The sequence below is a fragment of the Ruditapes philippinarum genome, unplaced genomic scaffold (assembly GCF_026571515.1).
Source record: "Ruditapes philippinarum isolate M1 unplaced genomic scaffold, ASM2657151v2 ctg3340_1_1_1_1, whole genome shotgun sequence".
NCBI lineage: Eukaryota > Metazoa > Mollusca > Bivalvia > Venerida > Veneridae > Ruditapes > Ruditapes philippinarum.
In genome coordinates this window covers 4959-25081 of record NW_026859239.1, presented here as the reverse complement: position 1 = coordinate 25081, position 20123 = coordinate 4959, and the positions used below count along the sequence as shown (strand labels likewise).

Genomic DNA, 20123 nt, shown 5'->3' with positions numbered 1-20123 from the left:
AGTCCGACACATGTATATTTAAAAAGGGGATTTAAATTTCGAACTACTAAAGGTTATACCTCTTACTCATTTACTTATATCAGAAACTTTAATATTTTACCATTCCAGGTCAGAAGAAAAAGATATATCGAAGAGTACGAAAAGAAAATCAATATTTCAAATTACGATGATGACGAAGATTATGAGGACGAATACTATGACGATGAATTCTATTATGGCGGGAATAAAGAATATCAAACTGTCATAAGGGAAACCGTCACAGAGCAATTTATGGATATAGACAAGTAATATATTTTATGATCCTCTGAAGCAAATCTTATAGTTGTATTCATATTTTTATAGCAACACAACATAGTTTTAGGTTTAGATATTAGGATAATCTCAGGCAGGAGATACATGTATATGTCAGTGATAACATTACATTCAAACGCTGCTAAAAGTCGCATTGTCGCACTTTCCTCTAAATCTCGCACCATTGCCGCTAAATGTCGCAACCGCCGCTTATTGTCGCAAAATTTCTCTGCCGCTCAATAACAGTAGTAACATTACATATCGAATGATTTTCACTTGCCGTTAAATGTCGCAACACTACCGTTTGATGTCGCAAGATGTATGTTCCTGCTGAAATTAAGTTAACTGGTTTTATCAAATTACAATGAACATTTAGTAAATGTTTGTACATATTTAGTAATTTTTAATCATAAAAGAATGTCCCGATTTATCTGCCGACTAAACGACAAACTGGGTTGATATTTTGCATACGTAACCTTAACTGTTGATTGCATCATCGAAATTTGTAAAACTGTTAACTGACGGTGTCAAAATGATAACATATATATAGTAGAAAACCTGTAATACAAATAAAACCGCAGGCAAAAATATAAAAAATCTGATCTTAATTGAATCTTTTTAGAATAAACTTTCGGTGTGCTAGATCCATGTCAAGCTGATGTGGTAGTTCAAATCCACGACAACTGGGTTGTTAGATTAAAAAAAAACGTTTGTTATATCACCAAAGGGATCTTTGACATAAGTAATGGTTGTCAATTTACAATACCGACGAAGATGACTTCAATTGCAATCAATTACTTTGTACATCATAGCAAATCTTTTCCTAACTAATAGATAGCTATAATCTCAAGAGTACCTACATAACGTTAATATTGTCACAATACGAGTTGTTTTACCTGAATTGAGATATTACGACATTAAACGGTGATGTTGTGGCATTTAACGGTAAGAGAACAATATGATATCCTTTTTGTTTATTAAGCTAGTCATAATTGTATTTTTATATTGTGCTATTAGTGATTTTTGACTGTTATTTTTCTGTTTGTTTGTTGTTATAACCAGTTGCATATTATATGCCTTGGTTTAATAAAAACTGAAACTGAAACTGAAAATGGTGCGACATTTAACACCATGATTGCGGCATTTAACGGCTTAATACTTTGAGACATTTAGCAGCGGTACTGTAGAGATAGCGGCAATAGTGCAAAATATAAATAAATGTACGTAAGTAAAATTATGTCCCATCTCTTGCATCGTCTTTTAGAAATGAGGTCCAAAATCCTTAAAACATAACATTTCATATTTTTACAAAGATTAAAGATCCTGTATGTTTTGTAATTGAGATTGCATACCACTCTTCATTGAATTATATGTGTATGTAATTATGCAACTTTGTCAATTTTCAAACATGGAAGAATATGTAAAATATGTATTGCAAATATTTGTACATATTTAAGGTAATCATTAAACTATATGCATTCATTTCTTATTGGAAAAATTGACTTAGAATTTATAGAAAACTAAATTCTAATTACCTCCCTTTATTTACATGAAATATTAAATTCGGTAATATCTTTATAAATAATGTTTTTTGAAACTTACAATATCGATAAATCTTAATTTGAGCATCATAATTTGTATATAAAACCATAAAAATAATGTGTTACAGGATCTTTAAGTGAAGCATTTAAAATGGTAAAAAAACTACAAAAGATAATAAAAAATGGACTTAAAAGAAACAATTATTGTAAATTGCTCTTTAGTGTGTTTTCATGCCGATTAACAGAAAAACGTTCGTAACGCTTTTCATTTTGGGGCCATTTTTTATACAATAACAATGATTATTCTGAAAAAAGCGGGGTATGTGTAGGATGTAAATAATGTTCGTACTAATTATTAGTTAAGACCTACTACTAATGGTTAACAAATCTCGGAAAAAAATATGTCCAATTACGGCATATCAAAAATCCTCAGCGGAGTCCCTTTAATACAGTTGACTATACTTTCAATCTTCTTCAATAAGATTTGAACCATATTTTTTTAACATGCAGATTGTTTGTAATAGGAAAATGAATCTGATAAAAACTGCAACTTCAAACAATGATACGGATGCCTGCATTCATGTGTCCATTAAGTCTACATTGCATCGTTTTGAGGTTGTAAAGATATACAAAATGCCATTATGAACACATTTATCAAAAAAAAAAATTAACCTTTGCCCCACTGACTTTGTAAACGTTGGCTTACTTTGGTAGGAATTTGGAGCAATCAGTTAAAAGTTTAAGGGTATTTTAAACACAAATACAAATAAATTCAGCAACTAATATGTTAGAGCCTTCTTAAACTGCATGTACGACCAGCGTGCAAAAAAATATTAATTTTATGATTATTTATAGTGACATTATGCTCATATTTTCATAGTCAAGTTGAGCTGAATTGACTTTATAATTCAAAAGATTGACTGTTAAAATGGTGTTTGACCAACAGGTGATATTTGAAAAAGTTTAGGAGAAAATTATAAATCTGCCTGAAATATAAAAAGACTGCCGTACTCTTTTTATAAACTGAACGGTACACGTAAGTTCTAATGGATATTTACAGAAAATTCCTTCGGATCCGTGCGTTATTTATTGTTTTGCGAAGTGAATTATTAAATCAAAAGGAATTATTGCAAAATGAAAACTTATTTATATATTCACATGTTCACTGACTATATACCCTTGGGTGGGCATAATGTCACTTTAAAACTCTTCACATTCTGGCCGGTATTACACCATCTTACCTTTCTCGCCGTTTTTGTCCGAGGATCGAACCAGCGACCCCTGGCCCCACATTCGCTAAGAAAAGATCAGGATAAGGATCAAATGATCCTGATTTTATTTTCATTGTTTTATGTTACTAAAATTAATCGTGCTTTGCTAGAATTAAATGGAAAATATTAAAATGTAAAAATTACTGATTTGCAAACTATTTTGGGATAAAATCAACAATTAACAAAACAATTACAAAAATATTCGGATAAAACAAGGATCAATTTTAGGATCAGGATCAATATTTGGATCAACTGTAAAATTCCTGTATCTTGCAAAAATAACAAAAAATGTATTCTAAAATTTCATAAAGTTGCTATTGCAAGTCCAGTTTTATCAGATATTTAATATATGAGGATAAACGATGAAGAATATTAGAGTTTTAAATTTTGATCCTGATTTTGCATCCAGATTCTTAAATCTTTGTGAACAAGGGACCTGGATTACAAATCAAGTGCGTTGCGTTCCCATTTGGGCTAAGCGGGCGTGTTTGGCAAGATTATTTGCAGTCGAATTAGAAGATTTGTTTATTAATTTGCATTTTTCTATAGACAGCGCTTTAAATATTTAATTAACAACATCAACATTCTTTTTTGTTCCAGTTACAAAATAGTTTCTAACCATGATGCAATCATTCTTTACGACTGAAGTTTTTTCTTAACTATATAGAATGTCCCGGAATCTATTTTTTTTCGCATAATTATAGGTAATCATTTTACATTGCAGCCATGACCATCTATTATTCAATTTTGTAATTGATATGTTTATTTCGTTACTTTCCGTGTATCCAATTACATAGTTATGTCATTGTAATGTTCGCGTATTTTAGACAATTATTTGCTTTCACATACTCATCTGGAAGGTTGTGTCATTTAAGTGAATTGGTCTATTATGGAAGATTTGTGATGGAATGAATAATTTACATTGGTAGAAATAAGACATAACAACAAACCACGAATGAATTAAACATGTATTAAATCCACGTTTGACCCGTCCTTTCCACACAAAAGTGTCTGTGGGTTTTTATGTGATTCAATTCAGTTTTTTTCATTTACATATTCTAAACTTACTTTTATATATACTTTTTGTTTCTAATTATAGATACGACAGAGAGATTTTAGGACATAATATCGCGGATATGCTGGTTGAATGTACATTTAACGGCAGGAAATGCACGGCGAAGTGAGTATACAACTCTTTGTATTATTCTGGTTATATATGGTTCATGTGCTGGTTTTTTTTATGAGAGCGTAAAAAACAATGATTCATGCACTGTGGTCTTTTCTAAGAGCGTAAGAACCAATGGTTTATGTGCTGGGGTCTGTTTGTAAGAGCGTAAGAACCAATGGTTCATTTGCTTGGATCTGTTTGTAAGAGTGTAAGAACCAATTGTTCATGTGCTGGGATCTGTTTGTAAGAGCGTAAGAACCAATGGTTCATGTGCTGGGATCTGTTTTGTAAGAGTGTAAAACCAATTGTTCATGTGCTGGGATCTGTTTGTAAGAGTGTAAGAACCAATGGTTTATTGCTGGGATCTGTTTGTAAGAGCGTAAGAAACCAATGGTTCATGTGCTGGGATCTGTTTGTAAGAGTGTAAAGAACCAAATTGTTCATGTGCTGGGATCTGTTTGTAAGAGTGTAAGAACCAATTGTTCATGTGCTGGGATCTGTTTGTAAGAGCGTAAGAAACAATGGTTCATGTGCTGGGATCTGTTTGTAAGAGTGTAATAACCAATTGTTCATGTGCTGGGATCTGTTTGTAAGAGTGTAAGAACCAATGGTTTATGTGCTGGGATCTGTTTGTAAGAGCGTAAGAACCAATGGTTCATGTGCTGGGATCTGTTTGTAAGAGTGTAAGAACCAATTGTTCATGTGCTGGGGACTGTTTGTAAGAGCATATTGAACCAATTGTTCATGTGCTGGGGACTGTTTGTAAGAGCGTAAGAACCAATGGTTTCATGTGATGGGGTCTGTTTGTAAGAACGTAAGAACCAACGGTTCATGTGCTGGGGTCTTTTTATGAGAGCGTAAGAACCAAAGGTTCATGTGCTGGCGTCTTTTTATGAGAGCTTTAGAACCAATGGTTCATATGCTGGGGTCTTTTTATGAGAGCGTAAGAACCAATGGTTCATGTGCTGGGGTCTTTTTATGAGAGCGTAAGAACCAATGGTTCATGTGCTGTGTCGGTTTTTAAGAGCGTAAGAACCAATGGTTCATGTGCTGGTCGGTTTGTAAGAGCGTAAGAACCAATGGTTCTACCATATTACTCACGCGTATAATAAAACAACAGCAAAGATGCTGATGGCGATGATAATAACAAGAGTTCTTTAAATGATGAAGAAATGATGATACACTCGTTATAGAAATGAATTTTTCGGACGAAATCCGTCTATTATCAGTTTGACTTCCTGTAAAATTAACAGAGAAGAACTGAATATAAGAAGAATTTTCATTGGTGAATTTCATTGGTCATTCTAAAAGAAAATGTAAAGGATAGTTATTACCATTTTAAAATAAAATGTAAAGGAAAGTTCTTACAAAATTTAAGAATAGATCTACAATAAAATGTAAGGGATAATTTTGCCACTGTAGAATAAAATGAAAAGTATAGCTCTAAAATATAATGTACATGCACGAGGATAGTTCTTTTACTTTTAGATTATTTTTCAAATTATTACAAAATTTATAAACTAAGTCAAACGTAAAAAAAAGTAAAAGGGACAACAAAAATAGAAATTGTCATAATTTGAAAACTCCTCTATATCAATGATCTGCTATAGTTTAACATAAGAAATAATTATTATGTCAATGTTATGCAAGCATTGCTTACATTTCTTTTTTTTTGTATTGAAAACTTAGAAATAACATAATTTTGCATGTTAACCAGATAATATTTCGGCCAAATATCATTTTAAAAGATACAACTTGTTTCTATTTTATCCCCAGCCATTTTGAACTACATCAAACATCACAGTATGGGAACTGTTGGACGATATCTGATAAGAAGTTCAAGGTCAGGAAAGCCGGTCCTTTAACTGGTAAGACTCAATACTGACACATCTTAACTAACATTTAACTGTTATATAATAATTACTTACATGTTCCAACAGAGAAAATCAATTATTATTGAATTTCTCTCAAAATTACAATAGTCATTGCCAGTAAATTGTCTAAAGACGTACAAAACACTACTTTTGATTGCTATGCTAATATTTCGGAATATTGAAATGGCGTTTTTGTCCGTCTGTCGATAATTTTGTCTGTACATCGTTCTGTCCGGAAGGACCCTTGGTAATTTTGGTATAACTTTTGGTCCAAACCCTTTTGTCTGTAATTATGTTTAAAATAATTATGTTTTAAATATACTACATTTGTATATAGATTACCATAATTATGCTTAAGATAATTATTTTAAGATAATTATGTTAAAAATATTTTAATTCTTAGTGTTATACTTTAAACGAATGACCAAAATGGCTTAGTTTCCAAATAATATAGTTTCCAAAAAGTTACCCACAACCATCTTTTTCTTCTGTTACAAGGTACTACATGGTACTTTACAAATAGTACAATGATAGTGAATTACATTTCATGGAAGTCAAAGTACTGTTTTGTTTACATTTTGATACTTTTATGTCTTTTATATCAAGTAATTTCAAATTCAGCGCTACTTTCTTCTTATAATGAACATTTAACATGCTTTATTCTCCCAAACTTCACATAAGTCGGTTGTATATAATAAGGCAGACGACATAAATTCAATAAGTCGATATGACATGCGGAATTTATTTCCTCAAATCATGGATTTATAGAACAAAATGTGACACAGTTGTTTTTTCTTGTGGTTGGGGTGTCTTTATTATATATAATTATGCAGAAAATACAAAAGCTTTATATGACAATGATGCCAAATATAACATGATACGATATATTGACATATGAAACTAAAGTTATACAATATAAAACGAGTTTCCCGTGCATAATGATGCTGTCTATAGTTTCGTTGAAAGAAAGGTGACACTAGCCATTTATTATTGTTCAAACGTATTCACACGTTGTAAATCATTATAATGTTCTGTGCTCGAAATACATTCTTTTTATTATTTGAGCCGCGTCATGACAAAACCAACATAGTGCGTTTGCGACCAGCATGGATCCAGACCAGCCTGCGCATCCGCGCAGTCTGATCAGGATCCATGCTATTCGCTATTAGTTTCTCTACTTGTAGTAGGGTTGGTAAGCGAACAGCATGGATCCTGATCAGACTGCGCGGATGCGCAGGCTGGTCTGGATCCATGCTGGTCGCAAACCCATTATGTTGGTTTTGTCATGGCGCGGCTCATTTAACCCTCCGAAACGGATATTTTAGTTTCATACTTTGTAGTGTAGATTATGATGATAATACAAGCATATGACAAACGATAAGAGCTGCTTACTCACACCTACCTAAATATCTTAAATTGACCTGTCCATCTTTTATTCTGGGCAAAACCATTCTTCATCTTGGGGAAAATTTTCAAAATATGTACTGATTGAAAAAAAGAAAAATGCACATCACTTTCAAACACCACAATTAGGCCAATCATAATTGATCTGTACACTGGTCTGCCTTTCTTTCTTGATAAATAGTTTAAATATTTAAGCATAGAATTCTACTTTGTTATTTCAGAAATTCATTACTATTTACTCAACAAAGTTTCCAACCTCAAACGTTTCGAGGGGTTAATAAAGAGGCGTTTAACCCCTCGAAACGTCGGAGGGGATCAGACAGTTAAAAATAATTGTTTGTAGAGTGATTCAGAAATTCATAAACCTATTTAACATATATATTTGAATGAAGCTATACATTTTTGTCTGCAAAATGATTATGAAAACCATTTAAAAGCTCAGTAAAATCCGCTGATTTAAGGTCAAGAAGAACCGATAGTTGCTTAATTAATCTATATGTATTTAAAGACAATACCTACCCCGCATTGAAAGCATCGTACCTCCAGTGCTTTGATTTTATCTGATCTTCGTCATTTTTTTCAGGACTATCACTTATTTTGTTTTCTGGGAGACGAACACCAATATCTACAGGGAATAGCTAACGGGTATGGAATACGAGTTAGTGTCCAGCAACGGAGTACATATCCGTTTCCGGCAGATGAGGGTCTATTTATACCAGCATCCATGGAGTCTGATATTGCTCTAAAACTCGTTAGTTTATTTAACCTTTAACCCGTCGAAATTAAATATACAATGCACTTACTCAGTTTCGGTTTACATCTGGTGATAAGGATTTTTCTATATCAATAGGAAAGTAATTGATCACACTCTGGTTAAGTACTTGTTCACACTATAGGAAAGTATTTGTTCACACTTTAGGAAAGTACTTGTTCACTGTAGGGTAGTACATTATGTACTTGTTCACACAAAAGGAAAGTACTTGTTAACACTCTGGGGTAAGGTACTTGATCACCGTCTAGAAAAGTATTTGTTCACACTGTAGAAAAGAACTTATTCAAACTGTAGGAAAGTACCTGTTCACACTAAAGGAAAGTACTTGTTCACACTGTAGGAAAGTACTTGTTCACACTATAGGAAAGTATTTGTTCACACTTTAGGAAAGTTCTTGTTCACACTATAAAGAAATTGACCACACTCTAGGAAAGGATTCGTTTTCTCTCTCTCTCTCTTTCTAGGAAAGTACTTCGTCACTCTTTGAAAGTAATAGAAAGACCTTTGTCACTTATATCTGTTGTACACAGTTACATTTTTAAGTTTTGAACAATGTGAATACATCGTCTTGTTACTTGCAGATTAATATAACTCGACTTGGAGGTAACTATGGCAAATGTAACGACGGAGTGGAATTTCGGGCATTGTACAACATGTCCTATACCAGAAGGGTAACTTATTTATTTATTTTTTTATTTTTCCTCGTGTAATAATATTTAACCGGCGAATATCATATCGGTATATTGTCAAAGATCACCAATATTTCAAGGATGTTTATTCTGTTTTAAAATTGTGTTTGAATTTGCTTTTATTACCTCTTAAAAATATCCAAATACATATGTATAACATACATGTATAAATTGAAACTAGATCTGTAAACACAAAAATGTGTTGATAGAAAGTAACTTAATGGACATATATGTAGATTTAGTGCCTAAATCATGCTAGTCTTAAATTTTCCAACCATTTTTATGTTGTTGTTGTTTCAGCTTTCATCTCAGTTCGTGCGATAATTGAGCCGCGTCACGACAAAACCAACATAATGGGTTTGCGACCAGTCTGATCAGGATCCATGCTGTTCGCTTACAAACCCTATAACAAGTAGAGAAACTGATAGCGAGCAGCATGAATCCTGATCAGACTGCGCGGATGCGCAGGCTGGTCTGGATTCATGCTGGTCGAAAAACCCATTATGTTGTTTTTGTCGTGACACGGCTCATATATAAAATAAGCTTTAAAATACCAGATTTCTTTTTTTGTTCAAGGCTTGCCAATCGTTTTGTCAAATGTCTACTGTCATTAAGACTTGCTCGTGCTATGACGATTATTGGGAAGAGTTTGCTTTTAGTAACAACCCGAAACTTAAGCCGTGTAGAACCAACGACGGTAAGCTTAGATCACTTCTTATAATCGCGCGCTGTTATGTCACTTCCGGTCAGGTCAAACGGATAGCTGAACATTTTGTGAAGAGGAATAATGTCCTGAAATTAAGTAAAAGAGAAAATCAATGTAAATCTTTTATTATTATTATTATTATTGCCAAACTTCTTAAGCACTTTTTTCATGCACATTGACACGTTCAAAAGTACTGAAAGAAAAAAAAAAAAAAAAAAAAAAAGAAATAAAAAAATTAAAACATCAATATCGCTCAAGTCACAAAGTCAAATCGATGTAGTTTAAGAAGTTGAAAAGACCCACATTAATAATAAAATTCAGGTAAGAACCTAAAAATAATCAGTCCAAATAAAACCTCTTAAATAAGTGAGTTTAAGTGCTCTCTTAAACACTGTTAGAGTTTCACAGCTTTTAACTGTTCTAGGTAGGGCATTCCAGAGTTTAGGGGCTGCCGTCATAAAAGCACGATCACCATAAGTCACAGTCCTACTACGCGGTACAACAAGTGCTAAGCATCATTCTGGGAGCTAAGTTGTCTGGATGGGATATTAATGTCTAGCATGTCTCGTATGTTCGTAGGTGCCTGTCCATGAAGCGCCTTAAACACATATGTAAGGAGTATGTACTCGACTCTGATGTGCACACGAAGCCAATGTAGTCCCTTTAAAACTGGGGTTATGTGGCAGTTTCCTATTTGTCGTATTTTTATGAAGCATGAACGAATTTAGCAAATAAAAACAATTCAAGAACTTGTATGTTTGGCTTCAGTCGAAACCAGTATACGAGTCTATAATATGACTTTGATGGCATATTCTACAGTTTTTTTTTCCATTTATTTTATTCCTTTTTTGTTCTGTCCTGTTTGTTTAACCGAGATAAGTTAAGGGCGGGTGAGGAATAAGGAATGAGATAATCTAGATATTATATATACACATTGAGCAATCAATGACCGTTTATTTTTATCATTTTAAGTGAAGTGGTAATTTTCATTTTTTGACAAATTTTGCAACAGTTGTTTTTGTTTTCCCATTATTCTTTCAATACATTTTAATTATTTTCTTTTCAGAAAATAAATGTCTCGCGAGAGTTTTAAGTCAGTATTATGAGGGCAATTTAACATGCACATGTCGTCGGGTTAATTCTACAACCCCGTAACTCGATTTTTGGCAAAATTGAGATTTTTATATCATTTTTTTCGTCTCAATGAGCTCTTCACAGTGAACATACTTATGTAGTTGTAGAACTAACATAAAAATGTTTATTTCCAATTCCACAAACCCGTAACTCGCTATTTACATCAAACTTTAATTCTAGACCCCAGTAACTTCTCGTCCAATCAAACATTCTGATTTTGTACCACGTGATACATGACACATCTGTAATGGCTGCCTACTTATCACAGCCAAATATTTGAAAAACTTTTAGTGATTTATTTAAAGATAATTATAGTAATTTTTACCTGAATGTAATATACATATCATTGATGATTTAGTTTTTATAGCTCTTACATCATTTTGAATTAATAGTAAATGTATTGAATAGATACATATGTAAATACTACATTTATTCGGATGAAAACCATTTCGGACGGCCTCGATAAGTACTATTTTTTGTTAATTTCCCTAAAGCTTCTTATTTTCAAGTTTTTACACTTTTTTGAAAGGGTACTCATTAGCTATATAATAGCTGAACCCATTTTTACATTTGCATTTTGATCATCCATCAAAGTTATAGTTATTAGATGTTCTTGAATGGAAGACAAAATACCACTTTGTTTAAATCTAGATGCTATCAGGACAAATTGTTTCAGATTCAACGCTGTTTTCTGAAGCACGAAAAGCATCTACTTAATGTACACTCTAAATCAAAATTGAAACATAATAGCAACATAGGTATGTGACAGAAACGCATCGTCGAATACCCACGGTTGATAAACATGTAACATAACAAGTGCATACTTTTGAAAAATTAATGTAGATTTCATTTGATAGTAGCATTGGTTTTCAAACAGACGTGTAATATTTTACACAGTAGGAGAAGTTAATGATATTTTTTTACTTGAATTTTTGCTATGTTTCTAGCCGAAAATTATTACACTTAGTCAATTTGTTTCAATTAGAACCCCGTATGTCGCTTTTATAGTGTAGAAATGACCTGAATGTTTTGTCAACAACCACGTATCTCTCGAATGGGGTTTTTAGAATTCAGAATTTGTATGTATTTTCTTATTTATTATGAAAAATTGAAATTAATTATTTGATATTTTAGCTTTAAAATTGTATGCACAGAAATAAAATTTGGTACATATGTACAACATACAGATTTCTAAATTCACTGAAAATTTTATCTTTATACGGTTTATCATTAAAAAGTTATAACAGTTCAAACTTTCAAATGCGATTTTCTAAAAATGACAAAAAATGACATACGGGTTTGTAGTATTAAGCCAACGATGTGATAATCCTTGCAGGTTTGTTCATACATGTCTTTGATTGTTTTATGGGGAAGTCCTGGTAAATCCGGACATTAGGTAAACACGGACAATTTAAGCTAACCCTGTAGAAATGTATGTTTTCTTATATGAGTGGCATAAAGCCGTCTTTGTGTGTGAATTTATTTTGTCTTCGACCAAATACCTTGAATTATACAAATTATTAATCACACTTAATGATAATAGTGTCGTTATAATATAAATGTTTAGATCTAGATCTGTTTTTTTTGTTTGGGGCCGTTTCGATTTATTTCTCTATTTTCTTTTAAATTATGCATTCTATGTAACTTTTGGAATCTCCCAGATAACTATTTGTTTTGACTAGAGTTTTAAAGGCTAACACGATTTTAGATCTACTTTTAAGAAAAATGGTAACATATGACAAAAATAACATATACTTGTGTTATTATGTACAATATGTATGCTTTTGGTTGGTTGGGTGTAACTTGACACTAACACAGTAAACGTTATATAGCGACTTTCCAACTTTACTTTTAGAGGAAGACCTTAGGTGCCCTCTGTGCATTACTGCAGGGAAGAATGGCCCCCTAAGTAGAACCACCGTAAGCTACCTGGGTAGCTTTTTGCCATGATATAATTTGAAACTCCTTGGCGAGATTCGAACCTACAGCGGTGAGGTGCAGGTGGTTTGAAGTCAACGACTTAACCATTCGGCCACGGACGCCCCATTATACTAGTATGCTATTTACATTATCTTTAACTGCTTATCAAGCAATAAGGATAACTATAGTCTGTCCCATCAAATTTGAACATTCCATTTTTTATTTAATATAATAGTAAAATCATTTAAATTAATGTCATCTTAACCATGACGTCAATATCTCTAGGCATGTTTTTCATTTTTTTCATAAAGTCAGTAATATGGTCAAAATGTTAAAATTATATTTTTCCCCGTTGACTTACGTTGTAACCTGACGTGACGTCCATTTCAAAATGGCGACGCTCATACAGACGTCATTGAGGGTTCGTCTCACAATTACCGTGAAATGTACTCGGTAATTATAAAAATTTGATTATATTTATTTACTTACTGATCAATAGCTAAATGTTCTCATTAAAATAAAAAAGTGAAGAAAATTGGTGTCAAAAAGGCAATTTTACTAGCAAACTATTATTAAAATAATCAAAATCATTTAAAGCTCAAATATCGCTAACCGCTTTATAAATTCTTACACACAAAGATTAAATTAATAACCATGATAAATTAAACTGTCGTATTTTTTAAGATAAAAAAGAACAATGAAGTGATTTGATTAGATAGCTTTCCATACCGCAGCATGTCGTAGGAAGCGGGAACACTAGCTATATAGAATATGATAAACAATATCAACAAGGAAAGGCGGCGTTCAATGAACGTAACCCCCACATGACCCAGCTAGAAGACTATAAAAAATGGTTCTTTGCTAATTAATGTTTAATTTACACAATTCTTTAGTTGTCTGAATTCTGTCCACTAGTATGTATCACTTCTATTCAAAAATAATTAAATTGACCAGGTTCGATGGGATACAAGAATATGTTACCCTTCTTATTTCGGGTGCGATGTCCGTGCGCTAAAACTTTCCGTAGGTTTCAACTTTCACAAAAAATCGCCAACAAATACTACTTTATCATGCAAATCTGACAAGAAATATATAGAAAGGAAAACTGATTCACTATATGTTCAGAATTGGTTTGCTTGTTACCACGATGTCTACTTTAACTAACTCCCTGGCTAATGAGAGAACACAGACTCGCGTTCGAGGAAAATGTTAAATTATAAGAATATATATAATATCATGCTTTCTAGTTTGAGCAATCATACGTAGGCCTATACACTTTTAGTTTGTAAATACAAATTTAACTTCCCGTCTCGCAATTCAACAAAATGTCAGTGATTTCACTGATTTGATATTATTAAGAATAAGTTTGAATAAATTGAATTGGAGTGTTAAATAAGCGACAATAAGTGTGTTTTTTTTAGACTCAAAGTGTTACATATAATTATTATGTTAATATGAAGGGGAGATCGAGTCCAAGAGAAACACCGAGTGACTTTCTCAATAATTTTAGCCTTCCTAAAATTTAAAAATATTCAGTGAAAATACAATAGATCTAGCATATTTTTCGCGGGAGAAAAATACGGCATATTGTATATTTTGTAGCTAAAATAGTAGGATATACAGAAGTCATGAAAAACGAGATTATATGTAGGGAAATTATTTCTGAGAAATATGTAAAATAGTTTAAAACATAAAATCAAAACGAATGTAATATGTAATTAATGGAAGAAGTATTGTACTGTTGTAGATTCATGTCATTTTAAGTGTGTTTAAAATTATCTAGATGATCTAAATGTTATCAAAAGTTTTATCATTCATATATGAATTGAAGGTGTATTTTTACAGTTAAGTTGCAAAATCTGGGTATACAAAAATTATTTTAAATTCCATCAAGACAAATTCATCTCAACGCTTAAAATTATCTGTTTGAGGTTACATAATGCCTAGCCGCTCTCTGTCAATGCCGCAACTGGAATCGCGAGGCATTTTTGTTACGTCATATATTTCGTAAATTGTTGTTGACGTAATAAAGTTTCGTCTGGAATCCATTTTCAAGAGTTATAATGTTGACAACTAAAATTGATGGGCCGTTCTTGAATTATGGATTTGGAACATAATGAATTATGATGTGTTTCATTTACATATTTCATTTGCTAACCCAGATAACTCCACAAATTGAACAATGTTTTAATAATGAGACGGATTAACAGGTTAAAAAATCTGGATCATCATAAGTGTACTGTAGGAGTCATGTCATTTAGGAGTTTCGAAGTAGAAAAAAATCGGATCTACGGAACTGGATAGATACTGGCAATGAAGGAATCTTCAGAAGGGACGTTTATAAATATCTATTCCGAAATTCATAGGAATTCTATTCAGCTTAAAAGTAAGTGTACAGTAATTTCTAGATATTTTATCCATTTGATTCGGTGTTCTTGCTGTTGTTTTTTTTTTCATTTTTTTAAGTTTTTCATCATGCATTGCAACTAAACTGTTAGTGTTACATCTTGTAGATCCAGCTTTGTAAAATAATCATGAAACGACCCCGAGAACCTCATGTATATTTTAGAAACATGACACGTGCTTTCTCCCGTTCATCTTCAAATGAAGAGTACTTCGGCAATGGCTACGGAAAATAAACAACAGAGATTTTCCATAGAGAAATCAAAATTTGCTTTCACAAGAAAAGTAGACATTTTAGAGTAAAATCCTGAAAAATCTCGAGGGTGACTTTATTTTAGTTTACAAAAATAGTTAAATTTTTATTCAACCTAGTTTTGTTAATTCACACCAGGCGAAAGTTCATTTCCTTTTTTAATGGGACAGACTATAGTTATTTTTAACTTATATATTGTAATTGTAATTTTCGTGAAACTTTGTTTTACAGCGAATTTAGCTACACGAGAGAGATGAGCCAGAGACAGTGGCCGTCTAATGAATATGCCGTAAGTTTTCGAGCCTAGTTCACATATGAGCCGCGTCATGACAAAACCAACTGTTGAACATAGTGCGTTTGCGACCAGCATAGATCCAGACCAGCCTGCGCATCCGCGCAGTCTGATCAGGATCCATGCTGTTCGCTATCAGTTTCTCTACTTGCTTTAGGGTTTGTAAGCGAACAGCATGGATCCTGATCAGACTGCGCAGATGCGCAGGCTGGTCTGGATCCATGCTGGTCGCAAACGCACTATGTTGGTTTTGTCATGAGGCGGCTCATATATTCTTTGACTTTTGTATCTGCTTGAAAGTATACGGTCAAATCATTTTTAAATAAAAAAGTGTAATGTGGTGCTTCGATACTCGATTTGAAGCAAGTCCCTAATAACGCCAATTAATATGACTGAATGATATAGGCATTTGTAGAACGCTCCGTGACGAACTTAACGACTTATCGGCAGTGAAGTAAATTGCTTCGTGTTTATATCATTGATACGAGTTTCTATTGCTTCATGAAATTCAAACTAAGCATTTATTCCTGGTTCTTCTTCTTCTCCTTCTTTTCCTTTCATTTTGAATTACACTTTGTTGTTGTCTTTTGATAGAGTTATAATCACTTTACAATAACAGTATAATTTCTTCCAAAACTAAATCTTAACCTTATTAATTTTCTAGAGCGAAACCAAAATTGTTGTTTCTCAAAGAGTGTTGCTTTGTAAAGATAATATTCTATATTATTATAAGTCTGTAGAAATGAGCTAAAAATATTTGGAAAAAAGAGGATCCATAAAGTAAAAAGGGCCTTGAAAACAAAATTTGAAAGGTAAAAATTGCAAACTCGCTTTGACTGAGTTTGTTCGCGGGAGGTTATATATGGTACGATACGTATCACACCCCTATCACATCCTAAAGCAAAGAAACTTTGAAAATATCGAACGATCCCATTGGACAAAATATAATTTAAATATATTTTAAACCACAAGTAAGAAATGAATAAACATTTAAAACAGTTTAAGTCGATTTTTCGTCGTTCCAAAGGTTTTTATAATAATGATGATGATGATGTTGATAATGATGATGATGATTATGATGATGTTGATAATGATGATGATGATGATGATGATGAATGATGTTGTTGATGATGATGATGATGATGATTATTATTATTATTATTATTATTATTATTATTATTTATTATTATTATTTATACTACTACTATGTTAGTTTAACCCTTATTTAAACTTTTATTATCTGTTGGTTTGTCATGGTTACATTCTTACGTAAGTGTCATGGTATTTAATGACGTCATTTTCATTACAGCGTGTCTTACTGGAATGGGTGTGTGATAATGATATAGGCAACTGTAGAACGCTCCGTGACGAACTTAACGACTTATGGGCAGTGAAGTAAATTGCTTCGTTTTTATATCATTGATTTTCTATTGCTTCATAAAATTCAAACTGAGCATTTATTCCTGGTTAACACATCTGTGTTATTTAAGATTGAATTAAATATTGAGGAATCTTACTCTAGGACGTTGGTCATGCACATTTACATAAGTTACATAATATTTTCTCTTAATGATATCATTTAAATAAAGTGAAATGATAATATATAAAATATACTCAAATGAATGTATGTCTATTTGGTAAAGGGAGGTAATAAGAATAGTAAATTAATGTTTTTTTCTTCTTCTTCTCTGATTACAAAATATTCAAATTTACAGACCTCAACATTTAATAACATTACACGATTTGCATATTATGTAACAAATTGCCTCAATTATCATTAAAAATAAAACTTTTTTCACAAAGTTTTTTTTTTATGAAATAACAAGCAATAACTTTCTTTTTCACACGAATGATAAGGTAATTTTATTTTTCAGTAACAACTTCTTGAAACTGAATATATATTATAAAGACCTCAATTTCGAAAAGATCACCGAAGAACCTCAAATTGAGGTAAGATCTACAAATATGTTATAACAATTATTTTATAGTCATATACGTATATATTATGTTGCATATAAATGCTTAAAGGGACACCACTGTTTTTTTTTTACTTGACGGAACTGGAAATATTTTTTTTCTAATTTTTTATACCATTTGATATAGGTCTATGTAGGTTTAGACTAATAACCTGTGTGCAAAATTTCAAATCAAATGTTGTTGTTTTTTTTTCAGAATAATCATGTATATTGTGCAAAGGGATCTGAAAAAGAAGTAAAGTGTTAAAGCGCTTTTAAATCAACTTTTAATTCAAATCAGGGATGTGATAAGACTGTATATTGTCTTTCAATTTTTTTCGTGCTTTTCTTTACTATCTTTTTCATATTTTTTTCTGTTTTAGTGGCGGTTTGATTTGTATAAGATCTTTTAAATTTTATGTTTTAGGCATCCGGACCTAAGTGGACCTCCTTTATTACAAAAAATAAAATATGTTCTGTCCTAATCACGCTGCTGTTTTATTGTTAAGATAGTTTTTTCTTGCCATATCAGTCTGGTGTATCCGTTAGTTTTACCCATGCGCAAGCCTTGTTACCGTCAATTGGACGGGTCTCCTCTCTTGACGGATATTTCGATCTGAACCGCCACATTTGACAGATACATGTTTTAATAAGCAAATATACCATTAAATATATCTTGGTTTCATTCGATTTTGGGCTGCATTGGTGCTTACATGATGTAAATTTGTAATAATGGTTTACATTTATACTGTATGTACACGTAGGGCATTTCTTGTATAATGTCTTTAACGAAAGATTTATCGATCAATTTACAGATACAGCATTTCTTGTCTAATGTCTTTAACGAGAGATTTATTGATCAATTAAAAGATACAACATTTCTTGCCAGGTTATTTAACGAAAGATTTATCGATCAATTTACAGATACAACATTTCTTGTCTAATGTCTTTAACGAAAGATTTATCGATCAATTTACAGATACAACATTTCTTGTCTAATGTCTTTAACGAGAGATTTATTGATCAATTTACAGATACAACATTTCATGTCTAATGTCTTTAACGAGAGATTTATTGATCAATTTACAGATACAACATTTCATGTCTAATGTCTTAAACAAGAGAGATTTATCGATTAATTTACAGATACAAGAATTTTTGTCTGATGTCGGGGGAGCGATTGGACTATGGATTGGACTTTCTATATTAAGTCTTTGTGAAGTTATTCAACTTATAATGGAGTTGTGTCATTATGCTGGTCATAAGATACTCAAAAATGGCAGAGGTAACTGAAATAATCGTGAAACTCATCACCAAGGTCGTTCATCTGACAAGGGAATATACAATCTTCAAAATGACAAAGAAAGCCGATGGGTTGATACAGGATCTAGTAACAGAGGGAGAATTAACCAAACAGAAAGCTTTTCCAACGACAGAGGATATCATTCCGACAGCGACAGACGTTTCCGTAATGAACGTTATAATGATCTACGTCTCGCACCAGATGACCCACGTGACCATTATGACGACATACGTGAACGTTACTCTGATTTTAGAAATTTTAGACGTTTTGAAAGACCTTCTCAGTCTTATTACTGAAGACATTAACCAAACCACAAAATACCGTCTATAAATAATATTGATTAAGGTGACTAATTTACTGAACTTTTGTGTCAATTAGTTTACACACTTTGCTAGAATTTCATTGTTTTTATGCTTCTCATAATGAAATGCATTAAAGCCGTGTCATGACAAAACCAACATAATGGGTTTGCGACCAGCAAGGATCCAGACCAGCCTGCGCATCCGCGCAATCTGATCAGGATCCATGCTGTTACCAACCCTATTACAAGTATAGAAACTGATAGCGAACAGCATGGACCCTGATCAGACTGCGCGGATGCGCAGGCTGGTCTGGATCCATGCTGGTCGCAAATGCATTATGTTGGTTTTGTCATGACACGGCTCATTTTACTTTACAACAATCTTACAAGTCTCCGCTTTCAATAAAAAGATTTGAATTGGTTTTTGGGTTTTTGTGTCTTTTATATGTGCTTATTTCATATGAAAGATTGACATATACATGTAAGTTCACACCTGTATCACCTTTTTATAAACATTTTATATTTTTATTGTTCTTTCTTACCAAAATCAAACTTTTTTAAAGCCACGTCCTTTTTAAATTATCAATGTGTGTGCGTGTGTGTGCGCGCGCGTGTGCGTGCGTGCGTACGTATGTTAGCGTGTGTGTGTGCTAGCTAGTGTGTTTGCATGCGTGTGTGTTTTGTTACTTCTATCTAACTAAAAGTCATTCGTGTAAAATATGTAAAATAAAATGTATTGCATAAGGAAAGACCTGTTGCTTATGATGAGAGAATTTGTGGGTCAAACTAAATGTATTGTTACTGCCTTTAAATGTATATACATGTTTCTTTTTTATTTTTTTTTGT

At 32.4% G+C, this 20123-nt stretch overlaps 1 protein-coding gene and 1 long non-coding RNA gene across 2 annotated transcripts; both read left to right on the top strand.

The window, feature by feature from the left end:
• The first annotated feature begins 114 nt into the window (after nucleotides 1-114).
• On the top strand, nucleotides 115-8153 carry LOC132755737 (uncharacterized). Its single transcript, XR_009629249.1, has 4 exons — nucleotides 115-284; nucleotides 4203-4283; nucleotides 6048-6139; nucleotides 8133-8153. It is a non-coding gene; the product is annotated as an uncharacterized LOC132755737 (long non-coding RNA).
• A 9-nt stretch (nucleotides 8154-8162) lies between these two features.
• LOC132755736 (degenerin mec-10-like) lies at nucleotides 8163-20123 on the top strand. The gene is made up of 9 exons (XM_060746653.1): nucleotides 8163-8300; nucleotides 8903-8992; nucleotides 9587-9707; nucleotides 10783-10844; nucleotides 12173-12186; nucleotides 15658-15715; nucleotides 17028-17113; nucleotides 17593-17668; nucleotides 18820-20123. Exons 1-9 carry the CDS (start codon nucleotides 8274-8276, stop codon nucleotides 18964-18966), a joined length of 681 nt encoding a protein of 226 aa, XP_060602636.1. The 5' UTR covers nucleotides 8163-8273; the 3' UTR covers nucleotides 18967-20123.